Here is a 16184-nt window from a genome sequence, read left to right on the forward strand (position 1 = left end):
TCATAATGATTTGAATGAAGACATTTTCAGGAATGAGATTTTAATCTGGATTTTCCTCATACGTGTCCTCCATCATGAAAAGAAATGCAACAAGAACATGTTAAAAACACCAAAAACAAATATTTTCATCAGAGTGGGCCTTTAAAAACCCATTCAATGAAGGTCCAGAGGATTACACCTGAAACACTTTCATATTTAGTCTGTTCTTCACTAATTTATGCTGTTCAAACATAATTGGAAGTTTAGTCAAAATCAGCAATGGTCTGGACTGACATGGATTAAACTGACGTCAGTGTTTTGAATTAATCAGAATCCTGGTGGATTCCAGGAGATTGTTACACTGTCAGAAGTTACCTCATCAACCTTAACTGATCCACCAGGCACCAGGTTTATCAAAAGCAACAATTCCAATATTTGCTGCAGTCTCTCCTGCAGAGTTGCTTACAGTAATAAGATATTGTCCAACATCATCTTTAGTAGCTTCTGTAACCCTTGTGCTATCTTAAGCACTTTACCATTGGGAGTTGGGTCATCTAGACCCACTAGACAGAGCTCTGAACCTTTTTTCTTCAATGATTTGTGATCTTCACTGGTGTCCATGGATTACATGAAATCTTTCCACCTTTATCCACCTTTGTCATGGTAGGGAGAACACGTCAATGGAAGGGGGGGGGGGGGGGGGGTCATCTAATATAGCACAAGGGTTAATGTTGAGTTTAAGCATAGTCTCTGTTGCATCAAAATTAACTCTGGTAGTTCAATTTAGCTCCTTGCACCTTCAGACAACTGCAGCTGTGAGGTGAAAAGACTTTAGGAAGTGAGAAGAATTGCAGTGAAAAAGCTTCAAACTTGCTGTTGAAGTGAATTATCTCAGTGTTTACCATTAGATAAGAGACTGGTGCCTCTGGAACAATTTTAATTTGCATTAGCATTAATACCTGCAGCCGAGGGGGGACTCGCTCAGAAAAAGCCTCTTTAACACACAGATGGGATCTCTGACCTCTGTGTAGAATCATGTTTTCTCACAGAGGTTTTTTCCTCCTTTCTGCCTTGGGTTTAGTCTGGCTCGACCTGCGCACACAGTCAACAGTGGAGAGGCTGATTAAAAAAGCTCCAGGCGAAAACAAGAACCACCTCAAGGTGAGAGATGACGGACATGAAGTGATAATGTCCTACATGGAAAGGTCCTCCTTGTAGCTCCATAAATTACTTTTCCAGTGAAACATTTTTCACTCAAAAATTCAGGATTCTTTTTAGATCTTCCTCAAAAAGTTCCTCAGGATTGAAGCTTTACTTCCGCCTCATGCTGGCTTGGAAAGAATTCCAAGGCAGGTTTGAAGGGTGGGGCAAAGTGTGCCTGACGTAGGAGCGGGGGATGTTGGGTGTCCTGGTGGTTTTGGCTTTGTCAAAGCTGTAGCACTGCAATCAAGAGCAGGACTTAAAGTAAAGCATTAATCTCACCAGTAACAATACCGACTTGGTACCAATACTTGGATCAATCCACCCACCACCAGCAGAAGCTGCTTGGCGCTGCCTCCTGCTCACTCCCAAGGACACTGTCGCTTATCCTTTTTGTACTCGAAAGGAAACACTTCTTCATGTTCAGTACTGAGCGAAAACTCTTGGGAACCGCTGTCTTTCTGGGACGATGACTAAAAGGTTGCTTTCTTGTTTGTTGGTGTTGGATTTAAAAAGATTACAACTTTACTTTTCCCAGTCCTGGCAGCATGGGCAGGTACGACACCCCAATGCCTGCCTTCAGATCTGGGACTGCTTAAGATACAGACATCAACAAACATGTTTATGTGTGAAAAGAGTAAAAGAATCAGAAGTTCTTGTGATGTGTGACAGATCAGGAGGCCAGAAAACCATAAGATTCTCTGCTGTCGTCAGAGGCCAAAGCTTTCATTGGATTTTTGTTTGATTGCTTGTCATCAACACATCGATGTGTGCAGCACTTGACAGGACTGCCCATCAGTACCTACTTCAGTGCAGTGAAGCTGCGCTGGCTGCTGGACAACGTAGACGAAGTGCGTGAGGCGGTGCGCACTGGGCGGGCCTTGTTTGGGACTGTGGACTCCTGGATCATCTGGGTAAGACCTTCTGAGCGATGCTTCTCTGCACAACACGACGGATGCAGAACTCCTTGAGCTTCATTTCCTGTTCAGAATCTAACTGGCGGCAGGAGCGGAGGGGTCCACGCTACAGATGTGTCCAACGCCAGTCGTACCATGCTCTTCAACATTCACTCCATGGAGTGGGATCCTGAGCTGTGCAGGTAAAACACACTAGGTTTGGCGACCATGTGCTCATTTTTGTGTACTCACTGATTGTACTGAGAGCACTCCCAAACAAAAATACAAGAACGAGGAAATCCACTTGATTGCATTGTTGATCTCAGAGGTCAGAGGAGAAAGGTCAGACTGATTCCAGCTGTTGGAAAGACAGCAGGAACTCAAAGAACCACTGATTCCAACCGAGGTCTGCAGAAGAGCATCTTTGAAAGACCAACACGTCCAACCTGGAGGCAGATGGACCACAGCAGCAGAAGACCACGCCGGGTACCACTGCTGTCAGCTAAGAACAGGAAACTGAGGCCACAATTCACACAGACTCACCAAAACTGGACCATAGAAGATGGAAAAACGTGGTCTGGTCTGATGAGTCTCCATTTCTGCTGCCACATTCAGGTGGTAGGGTCAGAATTTGGGGTCTACAACATGAAAGCATGGATCCATCCTGCCTTGTAACAACGGTTCAGGGTTCATGCTCGTTAAGGGAGTGAAGACATCATCTGCTGTCAGGCAGGCAGAATCCTGCCGTCCAACCTGCTTCATGTGTATAAAAGTGCCGCTGTTCAAAATGAAACCAATAAGAAACCTGAAAAGGGAGGTATTATAGGACACTGCTGATTGGATATTGACACTTGTCCATCATTTTAATAGAATGTTATTTGGCATGAAGCGCCTGGAACCAAAGACATGAATGTTGCTGCTATCTTAACATAGCTAATGCTTTCAAAAAATAGTTTAATTCCAGACCTACGAAGTGATACTGGAAATGCTTTGTACTAATCACAAAACTTTTATACGTTTTTTCCTTTTTTCTGGTCAAATTTCAGTGAGGCATTTTAAGCAACATGTTCTTGTTTTTATCATTACTGTAAAATTGTGTTTCAAGTACTTTATGTTTACCAGTTTGTAAGTTAATCATTTTCAGCTCTTTAATGCGGATTTGTTTGACAGGAAATGACCATGTAAAACTGCTAAATTAAATGCAGTGTTGTCGAAAAGGATAAGGAAAAAATAGTTAGAGCACGGCCAAAGTGATCCAGACTACCAAGAATGCGAAATCAGCTGAATTATTCACAGAAATGAACCCTTTTCTGGGTTTGTAGTGTGATTTCTTGGTTCATTTTGGTTAGTTAAGTTTTAAGTGTTCAAAGTACAAACTCTAGTCAGAAAAACGTTGAGTGGTCTGTCTGTTGATTAAATCTGTAACCCCCTGTGTTTTCTGCTGTGATGGCAAACTCTGAGTAAACATTAGTAACCTCTTGTAGGTCAGAGGTCATATCACCAGTGGACTTATCCCTGTTTTGATACAGCTTGTAGTGACTTTTCTGCTTGTAAGCAGAACTTCATGTTCTTGTGGCTCCATTACGTTGGCCCTGAAGTGTGAATCACACCAACAAATCACTTCACTAATAAACAATCACAACGACAATCAAAGATGCAGAAAAAAAACCCAAAAGGCATCAGAATAAAATTGAAATGTTCTGGAAAACAAACGTAATTTCCAGAAATCAAATCAAAATGTTTATGATTGGTATGGAGTATTTCCAGTATTGCGTCATACCAAAAAGCTTTAGGTTGAAATGATGGACAGACATCATCATCCAATCAGCAAAGTCCCAAAGTACCTACCTTTTCTGATTTCTTTGTTTGCTTCATTTTTTAACATTTCATTTTGATTAATGGAAATTATTTAAGTTTTTTTGGTTACGAAAATAAATAAATAAACACAAGGAAACCAGAGTCACTCTGAGAAAACCACAAGATCCTAAGAAACTTGCAGGTTCTGTATCATGCTATTCTTAGAACATGATAATACCTTTAGTACACTAAAGAACGAATTTTTTATTGGATTCGAGTTATTTTCACTATCTATTTTTCTACCTGGAACTAAGATGACTTAATCTCTGAGGCTCCACCTTTCTCTCGTTGTGGGTGCCGCCCATTTCATGACATCATCATAGAGTTGGCCTCAGCGGCGTGTCTGCGTTTCGCCCACAAAAACAAAAATCTAAACTTTTAAAAAGATGGATGTTCATATTGTGCAAACAAAAGGAAAGTGTTTTAGCCAATCACCACTAGCTCCATGGAGAAAGTGGGCGTGTCTGTTAGCCTGGGGCGGCACTGGCAGTGCAGACTCTTCCTGAAAGGGGCGGTTCCTCACTTTGTGATGTCACAATGTGAGGAATACTGAGAAATGCGTGAATCAAAATACCGCTTTGTGGTTTCTATTCATGAGGAATAAACATTATGAGACACCTAAAAGCTCAAAAAGTAGATTTTTCATGATATAGACCCTTTGAAACAGTGGTCCCCAACCCCGGGCCTTGAACCGGTACCAGTCCGTGGGTAATTTTGAATAATTTACATGACTTCCTTTTATTTATTTCGCAATCTGAAAGATGTTTTATTTTGAAAAATTGCATGATTCTCTGTCCCATCCGTCTATGTTACTCTTTTTTTTTTTTTTTAAACTTGTCCTGTCCAACAGCTAGGCAAACAGATGAGAGCTGAGGGCGTCTTGTGTTGGACATATTTTATTTTAACAAGAGGGGTTATTAATCTTCAGACAAACCAAAGGTATGTCTGAATAAACCCCTTTTGTAATTGAGGCCAAACTTTATTAATTTCAATCATGTTTGAAAATCTTTGATGTTGGACCAGACGGAAAAGGAAAGAAGGGAAGAAGAGAGAGGATGTTAGAGAGGGGGGGGGGGTAGGAGGGTGATAATAGGAGGGGAAGGGGGGTAAGACCATGAAGCAGCATAAAGCAACAAGTTTACTGGTTGTTAATCATTATGGTAAGGTTCAAATGTAGTACAAAAAGGGCGGGGCCTGTCCACACACACACTCAAATGTTATAAACACACCTGCTAGCTGCAAAAATGTCCACCTGTCGACATGTACACAAAACAGATAGTGTTCACACGCATACTTGTGCCTTAAAACCAACTAGTGTGAAATATTTCAGTCATTCAATCATGCAAACTGTTAGTGCAAAGGTGAGCTAACACCTGTGCTCAGGTGAGTGTTTATGTTCTTCTGAAATGGATGGTGGAACGTGACAAGAAGGAGGGTGAGCCAGAGTGCCCAGCCATCCCCACCCCAAGCCCCCCACCGCAGCAGCAGCGGCAGCCGGAATCCCCCCAACGCCACACGGGAACCGGCAGGGAACAACCGCCGCCCGGGCGACCAAGCCCGCCACTCAGGCCAGGGCCAGCAGGACCGCCGCAAGGCCCCTAGAGCCAGAGAGCAGGGAGCCACGGAGGGAAAGAGAGCGCCGACCCAGCCCTACCAGGAGAGCAGCCCCCCCGCCGCGCCGGGAGCGCCCAACGCAGGGCCCCACCGGAGAAGGACGCCCACAGCCCCAGACGAGCACCCCACCACCACCCAGGAGTTCCGGGCATCCCCCCGCCCCTACCCCAGGTACGAGCCAGGACCCCCCAAGGGAGACCCGCTCCGCACTCCAGGCAGCCATCCGCCCGGCCCACGGTTGGTCCAGGGAGGAGCAAGGCAGGGGCCCGCCGCCCCCGCCCAGGAAGGGGAACCCCGGGGAAAAAAGAGGGCCCACAAGGGGTGTTGTAAATATGGCCCGACCAGGCTCGGCCACAGTTGGAAATTTGGCGGGGCCCAGCGCTCAGGAGCAGGGACCAGAACCCACCCCCCAGGGACACGAACACCCCCGGCTCAGATGTAATGTGAACCCCCCCACCGCGCGGAGAAGGCACCGCCGGGCCCAGGAAGCCGGCACCCCGGGGACACGGCCGCTGTTGCAAAGGGGCCCGTACCCCCCACCAGGGAAGAGGTAGGGGACAGATGGTCCTAGGTCCCACCTTCCTTGCAAAATGTGTGTGCGTGTATGTGTGTTTGAGAGGGTGTGTGTGTGCATGTGTGTGTGTTTATGTTGGGATGTATATATTGAGGGGGGAGGGGTGTGTGTACTAAGGGCGGTGCAGTTAAAATTGGCGGGTATGGCACTAAGGAGACATCTCCTGATTACTCACAGTGACGTCCCCTCACCCTCCCCACCAAGGGGCCCTAAATGTGTAAGGTGCGGTTAAAATTGGCGGGTAGTGTGACCAGGAGGACAACTGCTGCTTGCTGGCAGTGATGTCCAAGCACCCCCCCTACCAAGGGCCCTACATGTCTAAGGTGCAAATAAAACCGAAAGAGGGGGGCCCACTCCATACGGCAACCATATGAGGGGGGCCACTGCCTAGTAACCCCCCCCCCCAAGGCCCATCGCAGGCTAAGCCCCCCACCCCCTCACCCTAATATGAGGTTATATGAGGAAGGGGGTAAGTTGGGGACAGCTGGTAGACTGTCCCCCGGTGGTCAAACAGCTGTCCCCCCCCCCCCCCCCCCCAGCAAGGGGGCCAGGCCCACCCAGCCCAGGGGCTCCACCCCCGGAAGCGCAGACACCCCAGGCCCAGCACCACCCACCCCACACAGAGAGAGAGGAGCCAGAAAGCGTCGCCCCCCCCCCGGAGCAAGCCCAGGCCCCCACCCCCAAACGCCGGCCCTAGAAGAGCTCTGGTCAGGCCTCGACGGGACCGAGGCAGCCAACCGGCCGGGGAAACCGCCGATGGCCTCAGCGGAGACCCTGACCCGTCAACCCCCCCTGCCCCGTATCAATAGTGGCCCCCCCCTCCCCCAGAATGCCCCCCCACAGGACAGGGCCGACAAGAACCCCCCACCCCACCCCACCCCAGACCCCGCAGCCGAAGCGGATGACACCCAGAGCGACCGGGGGCCCCAAGTGGGTTGTCCCGTCCCGTCCCAGAGCCAGGGAAGGGCCGATCCCAGCCCCAGGTGTAGATGGACAGCCCATCCAGCGCCGCTGCCCCCCCCCCCCCCCCCCCCCCGAGCAGGGCCCCCCGCCAACCCCCCCAGCACAGGCAAAGGGACCACCCCCCCAAGCCAAGCCAGACCACCACCCCACCACCCCACCACGCACCCCCACACCCAAGCCCAGAGGACCACGCAGCACCCCAGCCCGCCCCACCCAGGCGCCGGACCCGACCCCCCGACCAACAGAGCCCCCACCACCCCCCGCCAGGCACCGGAGGCCCAACCCCCACCCCGGCCCACGGTAGAAGGGCAAGGAGCAACGACGACCAGGCCCCCCCACCCCCTAAATCATGGAGTTAGCTATGGGAGACCAGAGAGACCGAATTCTTTCAAAGTTACTTGAACTTTGGGCTGACATTTTTTCCAAGCTGATATGATCAAGCAGCAGATTTCTGTGTTGACTTATATTTATACTTTTCTTGCTTTTCCAATTTATTAAAATAGTTTTTTTAGCAATGCAAAGAGTTATGAAAATGATAGAGCCTAATCCTCCTTCTACATCGATGGCACTCATGTCACCAAGCACACAAAGTGACGGTGAAGCCGTGATTGAAACCTTAAGCCAGACTGATAGATCGGCACATACCTGCTGCCAGAGAGCCTGGACAGGCGTGCAGAACCATAGTGCGTGCATGTAATTGTCGGGTAGATTACCGTCACAGTGCTGACAAATGTCTGAGTTACTGAGACCCATCTTGAACATCCTCTGTCCAGTGTAGTAAATTCTGTGAAGAGTTTTGAAATGGATTAGCTGCAGATTTGGACTTTTTGTCATTTTAAAGGTGTTTAGACAAAGTTCTGACCAAAAGCTTTCATCTGTGCTGATGCTCAAATCCGCATCCCATTTTGTTGTCGGAAGTGAAATATTATTATCTAAATTACATAAAAGTTTGTATATTTTGGAGAGAGTTTTATTCATTGAGAAATTGATCAGAGTGGTAACTACATCTGGTAGCTTTAAATCGTTGTCTCTGTATTTAAACTTTTTAGTAATAATTGATTTAAGTTGCTGATATTCCAAGAAGTTATTTATTCCATGTTTGTCTTGAAGTTCCTGGGGAGTTATGAATCTTCTATTAATAATTATGTGCTCTAGTTGTTTTATGCCCCCTGCTTGCCAAGCTGGGAAGTGAATTTTTTTGTTTATGAGGATGTCTGGGTTGTTCCAGATGGGTGTCATTTTGCACGGTTGAATTGATGATTTTGATATTTTGAGAAATTCCCACCAGGCTGTTAAAGTGGCATTTATATTAATACTTTTGAAACAATCCTGTTTTTTAACTGTTTGGCTAATAAATGGTAGCTGTGACAGGTTGATCTTTCCACAACCAACCAGCCTGTTCCAAGTCTAACCATGAGTTGGTTTCTGGATTATTTTTTAACCATTTTAAGATGTATTGTAATCTATTTGCAAGAAAGTAATTGTGGAAGTTAGGTAATTCTAATCCTCCACAGCTTTTTGCAGATTTTAAAGTTTTTAGACTAATTCTTGCAGGTTTATTGTTCCATAAAAAGCTTGATATGGATGAGTCTATTGTTTTGAACCATTTTAATGGCGGTTGTGTGGGAATCATTGAGAAGAGATAATTAACTTTGGGTACGATTTTCATTTTTACTGTGGCTACCTTGCCCATAAGGGACAGAGGCAGGTTGGTTCAGCGTGTTAGATCATCCTGTATGTTTTTCAGTAATGGGGTGTAGTTTAGCTGCACCAGTTCTGATAGTGATAGAAAAATTGATACCTAGATATTTGATATTTCCTGATTTAACTGGTATTGTGAGTCTTTGCTCCGCATTAGATTAGATTAGATTAGATTCAACTTTATTGTCACTGCACATGTAGGTACAAGGCAACGAAATGCAGTTAGCATCTAACCAGAAGTGCAATAAGCAGTAAGTACAGAATAAAGTTCTATAGTATGTACAATAACTATACAGGTTAGTATTGTGGACATAATTTACAGATATTAATACTATAAGCACGATGTACAGATAGGTGTACTATGAATATACTATACAGATGGGCTATGTAAAAGGGTATGAACACTATAGGCAGAACTATGAACATAATTTACAGTATTGCAATGGACAGTAAAGTGCATAGAAAATATTACAATGTGCAGATGGATTATACAGTGTTCCTGGATGAACAGACAGTAGTGCAAGTAATAACAAGTTACTGTTTTTGCTTGTTGTGAATAAATAAATGATTCAGAGTGTTGAAGAGGGGGGGAGGAGTCTATGGTGGTGTGGGGGGGGTGTTTTAGGGGTGTCAGAGGGAAGAGTTCAGCAAGGAGACAGCTTTAGGGAAAAAGCTGTTCCTGAATCTTGTGGTCCTTGTCCGGAGGCTCCTGAAACGCCTCCCGGAGGGGAGGAGGTTAAACAGTCCGTGGTCAGGGTGAGAGGAGTCCTTGAGAATGCTGCGAGCTCGACGTAGACAGCGTTTCCTCTGGATGTCCTCAAGAGCAGGAAGTGGTGTCCCTGTGATGCGCTGGGCAGTTTTCACCACCCTCTGCAGTGCCTTGCGGTCAGCCACTGAGCAGTTCCCATACCAGACTGAGATGCAACTTATGCAACTTAAATTATTGTTTAGTGGTAATAAAACAGACTTATTCCAATTAATGGAATAGTCTGATATAGAGGAGAATTCATTAATGATTGTTGCCGTTTCATTTACAGAATGTAAATTACTTAAAAACAGTAATATGTCATCTGCATAGAGACTAATTTTATGATGGCTGTGTTTGGTTTTAATTCCTTTAATGCTCTCATTCTGTCTTATTGCTGCAGCTAGAGGCTCAATAAATATAGCAAAAAGAGAAGGAGAGAGTGGGCAACCCTGTCTGGTTCCTCTTCCAAGAAAAAACCAAACGTCTATGTTACTCTTGACGCAGGCCATTTCGCTCGTCTCTGCCACGTGACAGGATACCGCTAAAATAAAACCCAGGAACTAGCAAAATGGAATAAAAAACAAACGTCTTTGAAAAGTTTCTTTGCCAAGTAGAAAAGGCCCAGCCAGGAGACAGAAAAAGAGCCTTCCACTTCCAAAAAAAGAAAGCTACATTTAATAAACAGTATCAGGAGTCCTACTTAAAATACGGTTTTATCCCAACGGGAGATTCCCTCCAACCATTCAGCATTGTGGTGAGTTGGATTTTCCATGCACCTATTTTGAAGGCATGTTTAAATGTTATAATAATAGCGACCAGAGAGCGTTGCGGGCAGAGAGGACGTTGCTCATGTCATGATTCATGTTTATTGTTATGTTTAGAAAATACCACAGTTTTAATGCAGGTCACATTATTTTGCTGTACTGTAGTGTTGGTCACGTGCACGTTTGGTCTGCTGTGGGAGTTCCACAGGCTGCAGGGGTTACTGTCGGAGCTGGCAGAACATGGAATTAAATCAATCCCCTTTGCCGCCTTTGGTCAGAATAGGGTTGAGCATGGGTGTTTCTTTTTGCCTACGGGTCCCTTCATCTGGCAGTTATGTTGTTTCACCCTTAGTTAATTCTTCCTGTTGTGTTTACTTTTTTAGCACCATGAGTGTGGGAAGGGGAGAGGATGATGACACCTGTGTGATGTACAATGTTTAGCGTGTCAATATAAAAGTGCAGAGTACGTCTCATCTCGTGTCTCTGCCTTTATTGCAGCGTTGCTGCAGCGTGTGTCCGCCACATGTAACATACCGGTCCGTGAGAATTTTGCCAGACATCAAACCGGTCCGTGGCGCAATAAAAGTTGGGGACCGCTGCTTTAAAACACGTGTCAAACTCAAGGCCCGCGGGCCAAATGTGGCCCTCCATGTCATTTTATGTGGCCCAAAAGGGACATAAAAGTTTTTGATTCCTTAAAATAAAAATTGGTTTATATTTATTCATATCTAGGGGGAATTGGACTTAAACTATCGTATTGGTCATCTATACATCAGGACTTAAACACTGTCCATATAACCTAACCTGACAGAATCAAATGTAAAAGGATTTATGCTAAAGTAACAAGCAAACAGATGTTTTCTATGCAACTGTAATTGTCACTTTAAAAAGTTATAATAAATAAATAAACGAGTTATTCAACATTAAGGAGTAGTTACATTTATTTTCATTACATTTAGTTACATGTATAAGTTACATCTGGCCCTTTGAGGACAGACACTATGCTGATGTGGCCCCCAGTGAAAATGAGTTGGACACCCCTAGTTTAAAACATTTAACCCAGAAACTGAATCCATGAACATCAACACAGAAAAACTTATGTGCCCACACCTGTTAGGGGAATTAGCTCTCAGAACATTTGAAGGACAAGATGTAAATGTGACAGTGTTGTATTTTCAGGTACTTTGACATCCCAATGGAAATCCTTCCAGACGTGAGAAGCTCCTCTGAAGTTTATGGCTGGATGGTGAGCTCTCTCTGCATTCATACCCTGTTCATGTTGTTTAGTTTGGTAGAGTTCTGACAGTCAGGAGAGGAAATGTGTCATCGGTGTTGTCAAACATTTCTTCATGAGTGTAATCAGGTTTTATTACCATCTAAGGTGTTATCCATGTCAATGGTTTGAATGTCATCCAAAGTCTTAACACGTGGGTCCCATGGATACACAAATGGCAGTCTGTGTTCAGTTCCCTGGTTGTGATCTCTCCCTGAGCAGTGAGTGGACTAGATCCTGCTAGATCCTGGACAAAAATCAAAAGCTGCCAAGCCTGAATCAAAGCCGTTTCCTGTCGTCACAGTTACTGTTTTTTTGGTACCTTTGTTTGTCCTCATCATTGCACAGTGATTGCTATTTTACTAGTTTGTGCAATAAGCCCTTTGTACTGTTGTTCAGAGGTTGACTGCCTGCTTTGTTTTCTGCACTCATCCAGGTCCTTGACCTGTGAGCTATCCAGGATAAAACTATGTAGTTATGTATGCAGGTTGATGTAGTTGTGGGAGAATGATTAGCAGCCTTTATTGGATCAAAGATCGGCTCAACTGGGATGTAGCGGCTTTTTGATGGAAGCAGCTTCTTATCCTCTGTGAAGTCCAAAAAGGAACGTTTTGTCTTGTCTGCTACCGTTGTGTGGCATGCTGCACCACCATCTATGTCCTAAATGCTGGTTATCTTGCTTTATACCTTTTTGTATTATATTAAAGTTCGATTTTCTTCCAGCTGCCGAAACCTTCCTCTTTCTTTTCAGTGTTTATACATTGCTGTAGATAAAAAGCTGCCTTGATAAAGCTGCACCCTGGGGGGGCCATGTAGCAGAGGTAGAGCAGTCGACCTCCGATTGGGAGATGACAGGTTCAATTCCCGCTCTGCCCGCCCAGTGGTAGTTTGGGTGCAGTGTGATCTGCTGCTGTTGGTCCACTGCACATGTTGAAGTCAACATTAACTTAGACATCTCCTAGATACATTGAGAGCCCTTCATGCTTCCTGGAATGCTGATTTTTATTTTCCTGAAGGACGCGTGTTTACCGACTAAAGCTGCTCCATGCGTTACTGTGCTTGATTGACCAGTTGTTGTAGAAGGAAGATGAGAGACGACAGAACCAGGTCTGCAGGTGGCCTGAAGGCAGCTGTCGGAACCTAAACCTTCATTCCACCTTTGCAGAGCCACAAGCTGATGACCTCCTTATAATCCTACATAAACATTCATTTTTAGAACATTTCTACTGAAAGGATACTTGAAAAGATGATCTTCCGATACACTAGGTTTTAGGTTCTGTAAGCCATACATCACAGCTATGGAAATCACTAGAGGGCCGAGGGCCAAAGGGAACAGAGAGCACGCAGGGCAGCCCCCCCCCCCCCCCCCCCCCCCCCCCCCGAGTGTCAGCTGGGACTTTTCTGTGTGAAGCTTTCCTCTGTGGATTCTCCCCAGTTTCCCCTCAAAAACATGCTTCAGAGGTTCATTGATGATTCTAAATGGTCCCTCTGGTAAATGTGAGCATGTGTGGCTGTGTGTGTGTGACCCTATGATGACCTGGTGAAGGGTGTACCCAAGCTTTGCCCTTCAGTGGGTTCTTGACCCCAAATAGGGGGAATAAAAGTAGGAAATTGATATTTTAATCTACTTGTAATTGTTCTATATAAAACACAAGTTTTTGAAACTAATCTGCAAACAGGAGAAATAATCTCTTTTCAGCTTTAGACTTTCAAAAAGGCTTATATTTGGACATTTTGAGGATAACGTCTGAATGTTCCTTTAATTATGTGAGCCCTAGCATTATGTGTCAGAAAGTATGATTTACAATCCAAGCGTTTCTCTTCTGAACAGAAATCTGGAACACTCGCAGGAGTTCCAATCTCAGGGGTAAGGACTATTTTTGCAAAGTACATCTTGTGATTATTATTCATGTGTGCTCATGTGTTTGACTATGTTTGTATTTTTGTTTGCACTCAGCTAATTATTTTACAGTAATTACAGTGGGGCAAAAAAGTATTCAGTCAGCCACCAATTGTTCAAGTTCTCCCACTTAAAATGATGAGAGAGGCCTGTAATAACCTCCACTATAAGACACAAAATGAGAACAAAAATCCTTAAAAAATCATTTCGTCTGATTTTTAAAAAAATATTTATTTTTAAATTATGGTGGAAAATAAGTTTTTGTTCATCTACAAACAAGCAGGATTTCTTTCTCACAGACCTGTAACTTCTTCTGTAGAGGATCCTCTGTCCTCCACTGGTTACCTTTATTAATGACTCCTGTTTGAACTGGTTATCTATAGAAAGACACCTGTCCACAACCTTAAACAGTCACACTCCAAACTCCACTATGGAGACCAAAGAGCTGTCTAAGGACACCAGAAACCAGATTGTTGACCTGCACCAGACTGGAAGACTGAATCTGCAACAGGTGAGCAGCTTGGAGTGAAGAAATCCTCATGTGGGGGCAATTATTAGGAAATGGAAGACAAGACCACTGAGAATCTCCCTCCGACTGGGGCTCCCCCCAAGATCTCACCCCGTGGGGTCAGAATGATCACAAGAACGGTGAGCAAAGATCCCAGAATCCCACGGGGGACCTAGAGAATGACCTGCAGAGAGCTGGGACCAAAGTAACAAAGGCTACCATCAGTAACACACGACACCACCAGGGACTCAAACCCTGCAGGGCCAGACGTGTCCCCCTGCTAAAGCCGGTACATGTGCAGAACCGTCTACAGTCTGCTAGAGAGCATTTGGATGATCCAGAAGAGGATTGGGAGAATGTCCTATGGTCAGATGAAACCACAATAGAACTTTTTGGTAAGAACTCCACTGTTTGGAGGAGAAAGAATGCTGAGCTGCATCCAAAGACCACCAGACCTACTGTAAAGCATGGGGGTGGAAGCATCATGCTTTGGGGCTGTTTTTCAGCAAAGGGACCAGGACGACTGATCTGTGTAAAGGAAAGAATGAATGGGGCCGTGTATGGTCAGATTTGGAGTGACTTCCATCAGCATTAAAGATGAAACAGCTGGGTCTTTCAGCATGACAACCATCCCAAACACACGTTGCCCGGGTAACAAAGGAGTGGCTTCATAAGAAGCATTTCAAGGTCCTGGAGTGGCCTAGCCAGTCTCCAGATCTCAACCCCATAGGAAATCATTGGAGGGAGTAGAAGGTCTGTGTTGCCCAGCAACAGCCCCAAAACATCACTGCTCTAGATGAGAACTGCATGGAGGAATGGGCCAAAACATCACTGCTGTAGATGAGAACTGCATGGAGGAATGGGCCAAAACATCACTGCTGTAGAGGAGATCTGCATGGAGGAATGGACCTAAACATCACTGCTGTAGAGGCGATCTGCACGGAGGAATGGACCAAAACATCACTGCTGTAGAGGAGATCTGCATGGAGGAATGGACCTAAACATCACTGCTGTAGAGGCGATCTGCACGGAGGAATGGACCAAAACATCACTGCTCTAGAGGAGATCTGCATGGAGGAATGGACCAAAACATCACTGCTCTATATGAGATCTGCATGGAGGAATGGACCAAAACATCACCGCTCTATATGAGATCTGCATGGAGGAATGGACCAAAACATCACTGCTATAGAGGAGATCTGCATGGAGGAATAGACCAAAACATCACTGCTGTAGAGGAGATCTATATGGAGGAATGGACCAAAACATCACTGCTGTAGAGGAGATCTACATGGAGGAATGGGCCAAACCATCACTGCTCTAGAGGAGATCTGCATGGAGGAATGGGCCAAACCATCACTGCTCTAGAGGAGATCTGCATGGAGGAATAGACCAAAACATCACTGCTGTAGAGGAGATCTACATGGAGGAATGGGCCAAACCATCACTGCTCTAGAGGAGATCTGCATGGAGGAATAGGCCAAAACATCACTGCTGTAGAGGAGATCTACATGGAGGAATGGGCCAAACCATCACTGCTTTAGAGGAGATCTACATGGAGGAATGAGCTAAAATACCAGAAACGGTTTGTGGAAACTTACAGAAGACTTACAGACAACGTTTGACTGCTGTCATTACAGACAGAGGGTATTTTACAAAGTATTGATTGGAACTTTGTTATTGACCAAATACTTATTTTCCACCAGAATTTACAAATAAATTCTTTAAAAATCAGACATTGCGATTTTCTGGATTTATTTTTTTCTCATTTTGTGTCTCATAGTTGAGGTTTACCTATGATGTAAATGACAGACCTCTCTCATCTTTTTAAGTGGGAGAACTTAGACAATCAGTGGCTGACTGAATATTATTATTCCCCTACTTAATGTTGCATTTTTTTCTAACATTTTGGAACAGGACTCAATGAAACTACAACAATCGGGTTACTAACGGCTGCATGTTGATGTGGGGCTTAGCGTTCCCTCATCTGACAGATGAATGAGGGGCTGGTTCTGATTGACAGAGTGACTGAATTCCATTCTTCCCTGGTTTCTCTGTCAGTGTTTAGGCGACCAATCAGCTGCTCTGGTTGGTCAGATGTGTTTTGAGGAAGGACAAGCCAAAAACACGTACGGCCCACATAATTTGCTTGATATTTAGTTGATTTTTACCAATGCGGTTTTCTTCAGGTTTTGTTTACCTGCTGG

General features: G+C 45.0%; 1 protein-coding gene across 6 annotated transcripts in view; it reads left to right on the forward strand.

Annotated features, from left to right (window-relative positions):
• Positions 1 to 16184, forward strand: part of LOC101157895 (glycerol kinase-like) — a 33976-nt gene that overhangs the window by 6477 nt on the left and 11315 nt on the right. For all 6 annotated transcript variants that reach the window (XR_013652507.1, XR_013652508.1, XM_011489177.4 and 3 more), the window contains exons 5-10: positions 1061 to 1140; positions 1956 to 2093; positions 2169 to 2278; positions 11476 to 11542; positions 13401 to 13436; positions 16039 to 16106. Coding sequence is in view for 4 of the 6 variants with exons in the window: in XM_011489177.4 (XP_011487479.1) it covers positions 1061 to 1140; positions 1956 to 2093; positions 2169 to 2278; positions 11476 to 11542; positions 13401 to 13436; positions 16039 to 16106 (499 nt within the window). In the remaining 2 variants the exon portion in view is untranslated. The remainder of the gene's footprint in view (positions 1 to 1060; positions 1141 to 1955; positions 2094 to 2168; positions 2279 to 11475; positions 11543 to 13400; positions 13437 to 16038; positions 16107 to 16184) is intronic.

This window comes from Oryzias latipes, chromosome 21 (assembly GCF_053564925.1).
Source record: "Oryzias latipes strain Hd-rR chromosome 21, Olatipes_Hd-rR_3.1".
NCBI lineage: Eukaryota > Metazoa > Chordata > Actinopteri > Beloniformes > Adrianichthyidae > Oryzias > Oryzias latipes.